The sequence below is a fragment of the Dryobates pubescens genome, chromosome 10 (assembly GCF_014839835.1).
Source record: "Dryobates pubescens isolate bDryPub1 chromosome 10, bDryPub1.pri, whole genome shotgun sequence".
NCBI lineage: Eukaryota > Metazoa > Chordata > Aves > Piciformes > Picidae > Dryobates > Dryobates pubescens.
This window is the reverse complement of record NC_071621.1, coordinates 6,818,038-6,833,467: the sequence shown is the minus strand read 5'-3', so window position 1 is coordinate 6,833,467 and position 15,430 is coordinate 6,818,038. Positions and strand designations below refer to the sequence as shown.

Below are 15,430 nucleotides of genomic sequence, written 5' to 3'. Positions count from 1 at the left end.
TGTTTAGGCTGGAGGTTAGGAGGAAGTTTTACACAGAGAGAGTGATTGCCCATTGGAATGGGCTGCCCGAGGAGGTGGTGGGGTCGCCGTCGCTGGGGGTGTTCAGGGCGAGGCTTGACAGGATGCTTGGTTCCATGGTTTAGTTGATTGGGTGGTGTTGGATGATAGGTTGGACACGATGATCTTGAAGGTCTCTTCCAACCTGGTTTATTCTATTCTATTCTATTGTACACATTGCTGTGAGTATTTTCTTCCAGAAACACTAATGGGGATTTTAAACTTATTTCTTGAATGCTGCTTGGTGACACTAAAAGATGGTGATACACTTTAGAAAGTCACTGGTGCAGAGGGAGTAGCTGGAAAAGCTTTGTGGAACTTACCTTACCCATCAATAATTAAAGGGTAGGGGGCAAGAGGATGGAGTCAGACTCTTTTCACTGGTGCCCAGCAACAAGACAAGGAGCAGTGGGCACAAACTGCAATCCAGGAGGTTCCACCTGAACACGAGGAGAAACTTCTTTGCTGTCAGTGTGCTAGAGCCCTAGAGCAGGCTGCCCAGAGAGGTTGTAGTCTCTCTAGAGATTCTGAACCCACTCGCACATTGTGATGCTGGGCACCTGCTTTAACAACAGGGTTGGACTAGATGATCTCCCAGAGGTCCCTTCCAATTCCACCATGCTGCTGAGTTAACTTTATTTATTGCTTAAACAGATAAATTTGTGGTCTTTGTTCTTCACTGCAGTAAGAGATGGCAGTTGTTTTATTAGGTTCATGCATTCTGCTTGCATACATACTTAGCCGTGTTTTATACATAATGCCAACAATATTTTGCTAACTTTCATTTTCCAAAGATCACCTGAGACACCTTAATTATAATAAATAATATTTTATTCTGAAAGATAGGGTTAAAAGCTTTATTTATATAACAAACTAGGTACTTTTCTGAAAGTTAATTCAGATGCCATCAAGTGATTTGTGTGAGGTTCACAACTTATAGCCAACAACTGTTTTTACATAAAATATATAGTGCTCTCCTTGTACTTGTTGACACAACAAAGCTCAAAGCTCTTATTGTTTCCAAGGAAAAGCTTTCTGAAACAGTGTTCATTTCTAAAATCCATCAAAACCCACAATCAACCAGGGAAGAAATACATTCTCCAACACCCAGACTAACAGGTCATTAACTTAGTGTCACATCCTCTTGAGGAGATTGCTTTCTTTCCCTAGAAAAGGATGCAGTTTCACAGTATACAAATCTTGCTGTTGGGAAAGAGGTTTTTGTATTTGCCAAAAGCAGAATTACTGATTATCACCTTCACCTGGGCTGTGCCATCCTCAGGCATGACTTCTACTTCCTGAACTGTTGCTTCTTTGTAAAGCCAACTGTAAAAGTAAAAACACAGTAACATCTCAAAGGTATGATTCACTGCATAAAATGTGATCACAGTATCACAGTAACTAAGGTTGGAAGAGACCCCAAGGATCATCAAGTCCAACCTGTCCCAACAGACCTCACAACTAGACCATGGCACCAAGTGCCACGTCCAATCTCCTCTTGAACACCTCCAGGGATGGCGACTCCACCACCTCCCTGGGCAGCCCATTCCAATGACGAATGACTCACTCAGTGAAGAACTTTTTCCTCACCTCGAGTCTAAACCTACCCTTGGACAGCTTGAGACTGTGTCCCCTTGTTCTGGTGCTGGTTGCCTGGGAGAAGAGACCAACCCCCTCCTGTCTACAGCCACCTTTCAGGTAGTTGTAGAGGGCAATGAGGTCACCTCTGATCCTTCTCTTCTCCAGGCTAAACAATCCCAGCTCCCTCAGCCTCTCCTCATAGGGCTTGTGCTCAAGGCCTCTCCCCAGCCTTGTTGCCCTTCTCTGGACACGTTCAAGTGTTTCAATGTCCTTCTTAAACTGAGGGGCCCAGAACTGGACACAGTACTCAAGGTGTGGCCTAACCAATGCAGAGTACAGGGGCACAATGACCTCCCTGCTCCTGCTGGCCACACTATTCCTAATACAGGCCAGGATGCCATTGGCCCTCTTGGCCACCTGGGCACACTGCTGGCTCATGTTTAGGCGGCTGTCAATCATCACCCCCAGGTCCCTCTCTGTTTGGCAGCTCTCCAGCCACTCTGACCCCAGCCTGTAGCTCTGCATGGGGTTGCCGTGGCCAAAGTGCAGCACCCAGCACTTGGACTTGTTAAATGCCATGCCATTGGACTCTGCCCATCTGTCCAGTCAGTCAAGGTCCCTCTGCAGAGCCTTTCTGCCCTCTCACTGACTAACATCTGTTCCCAACTTGGTGTCATCTGCAAACTTGCTGATGACTGACTCAACCCCCTCATCCATATCATCAATGAAGAATGATCTTTTGGTTTAGGTCATATTTCAATACAGGCAGTTTAACTCTTTAAAAGATTAAGTGCTTCAGTTAACTTTTTGTTTGATACTTGCTGTTTAGAAGTAGGGTTTTCACAAGTATTTCAGATTTGTGGCTTTGTACAGCAATCTGGCTCCAGGACAAGTGGCGTGGTCTTTCAGGAAGTATGGTTTATTCTACAAAACTCAGACAGGACTCTGAAGGACACTTTCAGAAGCAGACTCCAGGGTATCTAATGGGGATTTATTTTTTTTCTTAGCAGGTCAGGAAACTCTGATAATTATCCTTGTGATTTTTAATGCAGATAAAATCAGTATGATATGCTTTGAAATTTTTAAGACGTGCAAGACTATGAGTTTCATATTTTTCCAAGTCCTTAAAATTAAAAATTCTTTACCTTAGCTGAGGTCCCTCTAAGTTGATGTTAACTGTTAGAATCTTCTTCCCTGTCACTGTCAAAATTTTTTTCTCTATCTCTTCTTTCAGCTCTTCTAAGCCATGTCCATGTAGAGCAGAAATGGCTAAAGCATTTTCCTCAGTGGGCTTATACCTGAAAGCACATTGCTCATGAAGATTAGGTTGTGAAAAATATTCCAAGCACAGACAATTGGTGTTATTCTGTACTGGATGCTTCTTGTGTGACTCAAGTGATTTCTTTTGTAATTAAAACATCATTAATTCTTTTAAAGTCCATAGTTATGTTTGTGAAAGATTAAAAACCACCATTAAATGTATTCAGAAGTGTGGGAGCTCGTTTTGAGACCCAAAAAGCTTCCAGAGTTTTTGGGGCTCACTGACCGCTTTAAACTAGACTTGAAGGAGGGGCCACAAAAAAGATCAGAGGGCTGGAACACCTTCTCTCTGAAGAAAGGCTGAGAGAAAGGTTATTCAGCCTGGAAAAGAGCAGGTTCCAAGGAGACCAGGCTGGATGGAGCTCTGAGCAAACTGCAGACTGCTTGGACCCAATAACCATTAAGAGTACCTTCCAAACCAAAACACTATGATTCTATGAACATAAGAACTGTTTAAGTATACTTAGCATCTCCTGCTTACCTTTCTATCAAATCCACTTTGTTATGAACTTCTACCATTGAGTCCAATAAATGGTTAGGAAGGTTAAGATTCTTCAACACTGACAGAACAGTTGCCTTCTGGAGGATGGTATCTGGATGAGTGATATCTCGCACATGAACTATCAGATCCTAGCAAGCATCAATATACAAAACAGTTACTTAATGAGATATACTAGTTACTAGGTACCAGAGATTTTATACTAATTTTGCATTTCTACTTCATATGAGATAACACACTAGCAGCTTAACACTGTAAAATGACCTACTAAACCAGTATTAACCCTATAGAGTTTTCTGTGCCATGATGGAAGAAAATCCGTAGTACAAATTGTCCCAACAACTCTGAAACAAGCCCTGTCAGTCAAGCTTGTTATAAAATTCAGGCTTCAAATAACAACTGGTTCATTTTTTTTTGAAGCCAAGGCTGTGTAATAATAAAGCTTCAAAAATAATGGAGAAGAAAAAGTAAGCTCAGAAAAGGTTTTAGAAGGAACACTGTTTCTAAAATGGAGGAAAACCCCATCTAACTTGTAATTCTCTTTTTATATTCAAAATGCAGGAGATAATCTTTGTCCTTAGCTTCCAAAGTACTACTACTGATGCTTCACTTTGAAACCTTTACACAAAAGTTACCAGTTGCAAGTAATTACACCATCATGTTTGGCATGATAAAAAAATAGGCAACCAAATTCAGTATTTGCATTCAAAACGTTTCATCATCTTTGCTTAAGATACTGCTTTGAAATAATGAAAATCATTGAGAAGCAAATTTCTTAACCTTTTGTTTAACAAATCAGAGTAAGAGACAAACAGGACAGTTCCAGCCATCTTTTGAAAGTCCTATTACTATATGGTGAAGTCTAATCCTCTAATTCCAGCATCTAGCTACCACTGAATTTCATTTCCTTTCACTACACAGGCTTTTTGTTTAAATGCCTGTGTATGCAGCTTTACACTTTGCTGTAACACAGGAAACTGACTTTAATGAGAAAATGATTGGAAAAGTGCATTTAATGTTTATTACATGCTGCCTGCATCACATCACAATCACCCACTTTTGAGTGCTATAGGAAACCTTAAGTTATGAACACATCATTCCAAAGGCTTTATTTCATTTTCAACTCACAAAAAAAGCTCACCCCAAATTACTCAGATACACTGTTTAGGTTTTCAGATATTTTATCAGCAAAATGTGATTTATCTGGTTTAGGCATTATGGAGAAGGACATATCCTCTAAATAAACCATTTCTGAAATGTCTTCATATCTCTATGATCTGCATAATTTCAACTATCAGAAAATTGGCTTAAAGTAAGATGTTTACCTCATTACCTTAGGTGACTACTGTTAGTAATCCAGGTACTCTGCTAAGCACAGTGAGCCTGTTAACTTCCCCTTCTTTGAAGGGGTGAGGATTATCTGAAATTTATTTGATTGCTCAATTTTTATAGTGAACTACTTACTGAGTAAGCTACTTCTTCTAACGTAGCTGAAAAGGACTCAACCAGATTATGTGGAAGATCAGTCAGAAACCCAATGGTGTCAACATAAATAACTGCCATATGTGAAGGCAGATAGCCGGCGTGGGCTGTAATATCGAGAGTGGCAAACAGCTGATCTCTGGGTTGAAGTTCTGCTTCCCCAGTCAAGGCTTTGATCAAGGTAGTTTTTCCTAATTAAAGAAAAAAAAAAAAAGAAGGACAAGATTTTAATGGCTTTTTTCACGTGAAAAATTAATTTGCAAGGCTTAAGTGAGTTTGAATGATGTAACGTATCTTTTCATGTCTATTTCACTACTTTAAATCAAGCTTATGATGAGTTATCTACATGATAGGAAATCCAAACATTCTTAACTTTTGTAACTTGGAACTGGATTTATGACCATGTCTGGAGGCTATGCTGTAAGAACCTTACATGACCCAAGACGGAACTGAACTGCAAGGTGACTTAGCCATGTCTCTCACCTCTACAACCATTTGAAGGTCACTGCCATGACAGAATTAGGAAGCACAAACTTAGGCACTCCTCAGTGCTTCTGCTGTCAAATAAAACAATGCAATATTTTCTTGTCAAATGCAACAATAAACAGAAGTGTTAATAATATGTAGCTTATTTGGTTTATGCATTTATTGGGCATTTTGTCATAAACATAATACTTGTTAATCTAACACTACCAAGTCCACTGCTAAACCATGTCCCTAAGCACCATATCTACACATTTTTTGAACACCTCCAGGGATGGTGACTCCACCACTTCCCTTGGCAGCCTACTGCAATGCTTCACCCACTCTTTCAGTGAAGAAATTTTTCCTAATATCCAATCTAAACCTCCCCTAGTGCAATCTGAGGCCATTTCCTCTCATCCTGTCGCTTGTATGTGGGTGAAGAGACTGATTCCTGCCTCTGTAGGACTTCCTTTCAGGTAGGTGTAGACAGCAGTAAAGTCTCCCCTTAGCCTCCTCCAGCCTACATAATTCCACTTCCCTCAGCTGCTTTGAAGACTTGTGCTCTAGGCCCTTCACCAGCTTTGCTGCCCTTCTGTATACATGTTGAAAAAGAAAAGGAAATGGTTCAAGACAACATAAACTGAAAAAAAAAAGTGTCTGGTCCAAAGTCTCTCTACACCTTGTGTATGAATTCACTTGTGTTGTTTGGGTGGTGTTGGATTGGTTGATGGGTTGGACGCGATGATCTTGAAGGTCTCTTCCAACCTGGTTTATTCTATGTATGTATTCTATGTATTCTATGTGTGTGAGCAACAAAAAGAGGAGCAGACCCCTACTTTTATTTAGATTCTTTTCCAAAGATGGCTCAGAACACCATACATCAATGAAGAACTGCAGTGCTGCTGAAGTTGTCCTGAATTTTCCTCCTATGCCGCAATCCTTGTAGCAGTTTGGGCTGGGTGCCCCCTGCTGTGTTCATATGAGGGACGCTTCCTCTGTCCCAAGGGAGTCCAGCCCAGTGGGTGGACACGGAAAGCCAGGTATTTCATCCCATAATACCCTGCTCCCCTATAAGATCTCAGAGGGAGTGCTGGCACTTCCTCTTTTCTTCCCTTGCCGCCACCTGGTAACTAGGGGGAGATGTCTCCTGGCCTTTTGGGCCTAGCTAGGCCCAAGGCCGGCAGGATGGGCAGTCTCAGATGTGGCCAGCTGAGATCAGCCTAGCAGTGGAGGGGGGGAGGGGGGAGAAGAAAGAGCCCTGGGTGTTATGGGTGTACCCCCAGGTGGGGATGGGATATTTCTGGGTGTGCTTTGGGATTTCTTTTGTCACTACGCTTCTGGCTCTCTGTAAACATTCACCACTTTTCCATTGTCCGAGGAGGTGGTGGAGTCACCATCATTGGATGTGCTCAGGAGGAGATTTGACAGGGTGCTTGGTTGCATGGTTTAGTTGGTTGGGTGGTGTTGGATGATAGGTTGGACACGATGATCTTGAAGGTCTCTTCCAACCTGGTCTATGCTATGCTATGCTATGCTATGCTATGCTATTCTAATTCTATTCTATTCTATTCTATTCTATTCTATTCTATTCTATTCTATTCTATTCTATTCTATTCTATTCTATTCTATTCTATTCTATTCTATTCTAACTTTCCTCCACTTTTGCAATCCGTCTGTCTGAGTTTCATTTTTTGCCCGTGGTGGGGAGGGGCAACTGCCTCAACCCATCACAATCCTTCACAATAATCTGACCACCACGTATTTTTCTCTACTCATTCTGATCAAGTAAGAGTGATTCATATAAAGAGGCACTAACAATAGAGTATTCAGCACTACATACAAAACCTTTTCTGCACAATAAATGCTAGGCTTTTCTCCAAAACATGTCTTCAAGACTGGAAAAAACAAATCTAACTAATTTACTTTCCTAACTACATCCTAACTGACATATATTCATTACACCATTTAAAAACCTAATTAAAATACGAAGCCTATTCACACTGAAATGAGATTGCGGCTGGAGTTTCTAATTGAAAACCAGACAAACAGGAGCACGTTGGCGATACAATTTGCTATGAGTTCTTGCTTACCACAATTAGTGTAGCCCATTACAGAGATAATCGGAAACTCGCGCTTTTTGCGCTGAGTTCTAAGTAAACACCTTTTTCTTCTTAGTTTCTCCAGTGCATTCCTGAGTTTGAGTTCTTTTTCTTTCAGGATGCGAGTCTGTGTCTCCATGAATGTTTCACCTGAGAAATAGAAAAGAGTAACAGGCAGAATAGTCTACAAGACAAACAGTAGAATAGAGTAGAATAGAATAGAATAGAATAGGTTGGAAGAGACCTTCGAGATCATCGCGTCCAACCCATCATCCAACCCACCTAATCAACTAAACCATGCAACCAAGCACCCTATCAAGTCTCCTCCTGAACACCCCCAATGATGGTGATTCCACCACCTCCCCAGCAGCCCATTCCAACGGGCAATCACTCTCTCTGTGTAGAATTTCTTCCTAACCTCCAGCCCAAACCTCCCCTGGTGCAGCTTGAGACTGTGTCCTCTTGTTCTGGTGCTGGCTGCCTGGGAGAAGAGACCAACCTCCGCCTGTCTACAACCTCCCTTAAGGTAGTTGTAGAGAGCAATAAGGTCACCCCTGAGTCTCCTCTTCTCCAGGCTAAGCAACCCCAGCTCCCTCAGTCTCTCCTCACAGGGCTTGTGTTCCAAACCCCTCACCAACTTTGTTGCCCTTCTCTGGACACGTTCCAGCAAGTCAACAAACGAGTGATGATGTGCACTTGGAAATCAGTTGAGTTAGCACTACATACATACATAGAATAAACCAGGTTGGAAGAGACCTTCAAGATCATCGCGTCCAACCCATCAACCAATCCAACACCACCCAAACATCTAACCCACGGCACCAAGCACCCCATCAAGTCTTCTCCTGAAAACCTCCAGTGATGGCGACCCCACCACCTCCCCAGGCAGCCCATTCCAATGGGCAATCACTCTTTCTGTGTAGAACTTTTCCTAACATCCAGCCTGAACCTCCCCTGGCGCAGCCTGAGACTGTGTCCTCTTGTTCTGGTACTGGCCGCCTGGGAGAAGAGACCAACATCCATCTGTCTACAACCTCCCTCCAGGTAGTTGTAGAGAGTAATAAGGTCACCCCTGAGTCTCCTCTTCTCCAGGCTAAGCAACCCCAGCTCCCTCAGCCTCTCCTCGTAGGGCTTATGCTCCAAAACCCCTCACCAACTTTGTTGCTCTTCTCTGGACTCGTTCCAGCAAGTCAACCTCCTTCCTAAACTGAGGGGCCCAGAACTGGACACAGTACTCGAGGTGCGGCCTAACCAGTGCAGTGTCCAGGGGCAGAATGACCTCCCTGCTCCTGCTGGCCACACTGTTCCTGATGCAGGCCAGGATACCATTGGCCCTCTTAGCTGCCTGGGCACACTGCAGGCTCATGTTCAGTCTACCATCAACTAGCACCCCCAGGTCCCTCTCAGCCTGACTGCTCTCCAGGCACTCTGACCCCAGCTTGTAGCTCTGCATGGAGTTGTTGTGGCCAATAACTAGGGTACTACTAGGTATACTAGGGTATATGAAGCTATAATTAATCAACTAAAGCTATGTATTCTTGCCAAAGACTCAGAGTGATAATTATTACAGCCCTTTGAAATAACAATGTACACTTATGATAAACTCCTGTGGCGGCAAATAGTCTGTGCATGGCCAGACTGTGCAAACCACTACAGACCAAAATTTAAGCTATGTTCAATAATTTTTTATGTTCATTTAATTAGATGCAGTACACAGTTTTCCCTCCTGGCCTCTTCCATATAAAAACAAGATGCAATTCATTTTTTTTTAAAGCTACAGAGAAAAATATCCTCTCACCTATGAGAATATGAGACTTTACCTGAGCCCATGATGTATCTCGATCCACCTCTCTGCTGATCCAGCTGAGACACCTCATTTTTCAGATTTGATCTAGCAGTGGAGAAACAGTTAATAAGAAGCCCTTTTCTTTAATCAAACTACCCTAAAAATGTGAAGCAGTTGTGATATTGCTATGGTACAAATAAAGCCACTAAATGACAGAGCTCTAAAATCTGCTCATCATGAATTACAGGATCATGCAGGCCAGAAAGGATCTCCGAGATGATCAAGTCCAGCCATTTCGCCCACTCCACCAAGTCTGTCACTACACCATGTCCCCAAGCACCAGATCTATATGGCTTTTAAACATGCCCAGGGATGGCAACTCCACCACCTCCCTGGCAGTCTGTTCCTGTGCCCGACATCCCTTCCCATGAATTTTTTTTCCCTAATGTCCAGCCTAAACCTCCCTTGGTGCAGCTTGAGGCCATTCCATCTTGCTATATCATTAGTTACTTGTGAGAAGTGAGGCATTTCCCAGGTGAAAAAATTACAGATTTTCCTGGCCCTTCAGCTGGGGTTTCAAAAGCAAGTAACTCTCTTAGCAAATTATAATGGCTGTTCTAAAATTTCAGAGAGCCAAAGATGCCTCTCATATATCCATGTGCAAATATTTCTGTACCATGTAATGTAGCAATGTGGAAAATTCAGCTGCAAACTAATGCCTTTAATCTTACTTGTTTATAGCTTTCCTTATTAAACCCATCAATATTATATATGGGATACAGGTACTCAATTCCCATATATTCTTGCAATCCATCTTCCACGTGAGAAAGTACCAAGACCTTTTCATGAGAAATGCCTTTTGTAGGATTATCTATTGAACACTTCTCTCATTTTGCCTGTCAACACTGCAGAAACTTAAAAAAATGACATTATAGCAAATACTTCTATGCTCTATTCAATCAGGCATATTATGCAAGTACTGAAACAGTGCAATTTTTCTTTACACCACACTATTACAATTTCTTGTTACAGTAAATATCAGCATGTGGATTTGCATAGCTTGAGGTACCTGAGAAGTGGAATTTCGGCCAACGCTATCTGAAGTTTTGCTTCTTTGGTCCGGGCATTACATCGAAAAATATGAAGTACAACTGTGTATCTGTCAAAGACTTTCACACCCCAGGCATCTTCAAGTTCTCTCTTTAGTCATGTCAGTAAAAGTTAGGAGCACGCAAAGGCAAAATTTGGTTGACCACAAAAAAGAAGTGATAAAGAGCGTTTAGAAAGTACAACTTTATGTCCATCAAATTCACATCAAATTCACATCAAATTCACTCTTCCACTGCCCTTAATGGATTCTAACTCACTGCTCTTACAGGATATTTCAGAATTAAGAATCTAAGTCCTCATAGCAAAATAATTACGCAATGCTGGAATGGGAAAGAATAGGCATAACATAGCAGGGGGGAAAAAAGATTACCAAAATAAAAAAGAGAGAAAAAAAGCAGGGGAGGCAGGAAAATTATTATTTAGTAACCAGGTTTTTATAAAATACCTAAAAAAAACCCCAAACCAAACAAAATCCACCTCTTTTTCTCTAATCCAGCAAAAGACACATAAAGCATGCAGTAGTTGCTCTCTGCAATCTCTAAAAACCCAGACTGCTCATGTTTTATACATGCTCTCAAACACACTCTCGAATTAACTACTAAATTGCTCTTAAGATCTAGATTTGAGAAAACTGATTTTTTTCTTTTTTTAGCAAATCTAGTAGTAAAGGAACTCACAGAGAATGAAAAACTTGGAAGTTGAAATGAAATGGTATCCACTTTGATTTCAACAATAAACCGCTCGATGTAACTTTTTATAATCAGGGAAACATTCAAAACTATCAGCAAAGCATTAATGCTTGCTTGCAGGATTTGCATGCACTTTACCCCCTGCATGATACTGTACATGTTACAAAGACTTAAAAGTATTTATTTCAGTTTGTTGAGGGATTTCAAAGAGCATGTATAGCTCATGCACCAGTTGTTTTACTGCCATTGTTATAAAACAAGTGAAGCATCCTCCTCCCCTCAACATAATCCACGTAATCAACATGGTAATTTAAAATACTTTCTATTTAAGCATTAGGAATGAAAGTTCAAGTGTTTTAAACACTCGAATACAAGCTCGCTCTGAATGTACACCTTACATTCAAAATACAATACAGCATCCAGATAACTATAGGAAAATAAGTACATCATCCACATAGGTACAGCAACTTGTGCATATAGCTAACTCAAAATGCTGACATTCTTTGTAACACAAGCTGTGTTACCATCTCCACTTTGTGAGGAAGACCTTGAGTAACTTTTCCAACCTTTGGAAGTAGGGCCAGTGACAAATTCGGGAGCAGAGTCTTTATTTGATGGCTGTTAGGCTGTTGGAAAATTTCATGCCCAAGCATTGGAAACATGCATCAGCTGGAAAAATGCAATAGGAGTTAAGCTTCTGTGGTGGTTTAGGCTGGGTGCTGGCCCAGATGCCACTGCGCAGGCCACAACAGGGAGGTCCCAAGGGGTGGGCCCAGCCCAGGGGATGGTCACAGAGAACCAGGTATTCCATTCCCATAATGCCCTGCTCCCCTATAAGAAGTCCATGTGGGGTCTTCACTTCCTCTTTTGTCCCCTGCTGCTGCCTAGGTAAAATGGCATGAGCTGCCTTCCTTGGGCCTGCCTAGGCCCAAGGCTGGGTTGGGGGGGGTGGGGGGGGGAAGAGCCCTGGGTGGGGTTTGGGTGTACCCCCAGGTGGGGATGGGATGTTCTTGGGTATGTTCTGGGATCTCTCTCTTTATCATGGTGCTTGTGGGTCTCTGTAAAACTTTCATGGTTGTTTATAGTTGTTTTCCTATTTAAACTTTCCATCACTTTTGCAATGCGTTTGTCTGAGTCGTTATTTCTGCCTGTGGTGGGGAGGGGACCTGCCCCAACCCATTACAGCTTCCTTTCAACACAACTCAGGTCCAAGTGGCTTCATACATTAACATCTGCAAACTCAGTCATAACTGACCTGCTTCTCATAACAACAATAGCTTCCAAATAATATGTAAAGAATATGATTTGATATGATATGTAATTACCTTTGTTACTGAAGACAATCTTTCCATATTCAAGAAGACAGCTGTCACATGGGGCAGTTCTTTAATTTTTTCTAAGAGATGGATAACCATTGCAAAATACAGTGTTAAATGTCAATTCTCTTTCAAAAATCTACAGACTATAAGAACATTTTGCACCGAGCAGAATGCTCCTAAAATATCAAATGGCACCATATTCTTTGTTGTCAGTAGCTGTAATTGCACTAGTTTAGTACTATGTCAAGAACAGCCAGTTTCACTTACATCAGTCACATAAATATAGGGATTAAGTTGCCTCGCATTTTAGTGAGCAAGGGTTATTTCCATTCTGCGTGGCTTTTGTAACCTTAAAAACATTCTCTGAAGTTCATTTGCAAACCTGCATGATGGATAAACATTCTCCCTCCCTTCTGCTTTCATATATATCCTTCAGCAGTTCATCTGCAGAAGTCTTCCATTTAAAATAATGCAGTGCTGACAAATCGCAGCCCTTACCTGTCAAAACCTGAAAGTTTCCTTTGCCAAAAACAAACTTCTTGTCAGGATTTTTTGTAGGAAGAATTATTTTGTCTAAAACTGTCCAGTTCTGAAGGGTATCAACAAGAGCAACAGCTTCAGCAATCTGTAGCTCAACTTTAGAAACAAAACAAAAACCAAACAAAAAAGAAAGAAAGAAAAAAGAAATTATAGTATTCCATCCCAACTTTCCTCATATTTCATATTACAGTATGTGCATGAACAAAGAAAGACTAAGCTACATTGACATTCTAATAGGGTAAATATTTTAACCTCTAGGAGGAAGATGTCTCAAATCAAATTATCAGAGTAATTAAACTTGTAGTTGGATGCAATTTTAATCACACAAAGCATCTTTCTGTCAGTGGAAATCATTTCCACGGTTGTGGATTAGAAACAATTTTTGACTGCGCTGTCCACAAAGTACCAAGCTTTTTGCCTCAACAACTGAATTGCCTCAACAACTGAAATGAGTAACTAGCTAGAAAATTAATTCTGTTACTTCAGATGAACAGCATGTGGTTAATTCTTTGGTGTTTTGCAGCATTATTTAAAGAACTACTAATATGGCATATCCTGCTGTTAACTTCACTGCTACTTATTCATAAAGGACTTATGGCTTACTAAACCCAGCAGATTCCAATTGTGTATTCTCATTCATTAGTCCCTTTGGGTTTTTTAAACATTTACATAGCAAAACACTGATTTCAGAGGACTTTGTGAAATCACTAAGACTGTACAGGCACATCAGAGTACTAGATCTGCTTTTGATTTGCCCAACCTTTCTTCTTTTCCTACCAGATTTGTCAGATTTCTCTAGATAGTAAAACATAATTTATATATTAAATCAGTTACCTTATTCCAAAAGACAATACATTTTTAAAGACAACCATGATCCGCTTTCTCCTCATAGTGTTAAGTGCTCCTTGCAAAATACAGATTTCCTGTTGTACCTGCGGGGTTTCAACAGTCATTCCAACCCACTTGTTCAGATTTCAGGCTCTTCGATCTGGAGGGCCTAAATAAATGAAAGGGATCACTGCTACTCTTCTGTATGTCTGACCAGAAAGATGCCTTCACATTTATTTTTCAGCTGCCAAATGTGAGTGCTTATGTAAACTCTGAAAATGTTGCAGACTTTATTTGGCCACATAGCAACTTGTTAAGGATGCTTACAAGATGCTTGATGAATGACAACTTTGTATGTAGTGACGTGTTTGGAGAACCATCAAATCAAGTTCATTATCTTAACTGTGCAATGATTCAAACGTATACAGCAGCTAGCTACAAGGATTTCTGAGCTAATACTAAATAAGGTCCCTATAAAGGAATTACTGGTCACTGCATCATCAACTGCATAAAAGCACTTCATTAAGTCCGTAAGAGGACTTGCATAAGACCTCATCATTTGCTTCTAAGGAGAGTACTCCTGCTCTTCAGCCAACTTCTGGGCAAGCCTAAGGCCAAAGGACTCCTGCCTGCCTGTTCGGTTGAGGACTGAAGGCAATTAAGATTTGCTAATAAAGAGGAACCTTGGTTGTTTCCTTAAAGCAACCGGAACACTCTAAGCAGCAAGCTGTTTTGCTCTCCAAGACTTAGTGGGATGTAAAAGTCAAAGCACAGATCTGCCGCTATGCACGTTGCCTTTTAAAAAGTTACCAAAGAAAGCTGTGAGCTAAAGCTTTTCTTTGAGTTTGTATTTTGTTAGTTGACTGAGACAACATTTCAGTCTTACCACTGAAACAAGAAGTCTACCTCACACTACCGGCACAAATTTCCTAGATGTGTGTATTCATGAGGACCATAGAGGTCTATAACACAAGGATACCGTCTGGCTGGCGGGATCGGCGAGGGCATAACCGGTCCTGTAGCCGGCAGAGCCCGGACCCCCCACCCTGTCCTGGCATAGCCACGCACCCTTCGTCAGCGGCGATTTCTTCGGGCCCCACTTGACATCCGGATGCACGATGACCACGCGCTGAGCGCCGGGCCCCAGGGCGAGCGGAGAGGGGCCCAAAAGCTCCTCTAGCTCCGATTCATCATCCTCATCTTCCTTCTCCTCCTCCTCCTCCTCCTCCTCCTCCTCCTCCTCCTCCTTTTCTTCCTTAACCCCGCCGGCGCCCGCCACCCTCTTGCACTCCCCTCTGCCGCATGCCCGCGGTGGCTGCCCCTTGCCCGGCGGCCGCTGGGGAGCTCGCAGGCGAACGGCTGCGCTCAATGCGCGAGCTGATCGGACCGCTCCGAGAGCTGCCGCCGCCCGCTGGCACTGTAGCAGAAGCGACAGTGAGAGGCGGCCGGGCCCCATCACACGGCAATTGACAACACAGAGCCGCGTTGCCGGCGTTGCCGTCGCTCCCGTTCCTCCCAGGCAGGGCAGGGCAGGGCAGGGCAGCGGGGAGGGACCGTTACGCTGCACGTCCTTCCGCCCTCACCCCAGCCGCTACGGAAGCCCCATAGCACCAGCGCACTGTCAGCCTCCGATGGTGGATCATGTGATAGTGAGG

At 42.4% G+C, this 15,430-nt stretch overlaps 1 protein-coding gene across 1 annotated transcript; it reads right to left on the bottom strand.

The window, feature by feature from the left end:
* Positions 1 to 774: 774 nt before the first annotated feature.
* GTPBP6 (GTP binding protein 6 (putative)) lies at positions 775 to 15,263 on the bottom strand. The gene is made up of 10 exons (XM_009902617.2): positions 14,844 to 15,263; positions 12,906 to 13,043; positions 12,414 to 12,484; positions 10,359 to 10,489; positions 9,324 to 9,394; positions 7,495 to 7,653; positions 4,922 to 5,130; positions 3,440 to 3,588; positions 2,784 to 2,936; positions 775 to 1,383 (listed from the first exon to the last, which is right to left on the bottom strand). Exons 1-10 carry the CDS (start codon positions 15,229 to 15,231, stop codon positions 1,242 to 1,244), a joined length of 1,611 nt encoding a protein of 536 aa, XP_009900919.2. The 5' UTR covers positions 15,232 to 15,263; the 3' UTR covers positions 775 to 1,241.
* Between the last annotated feature and the right edge of the window lie 167 nt (positions 15,264 to 15,430).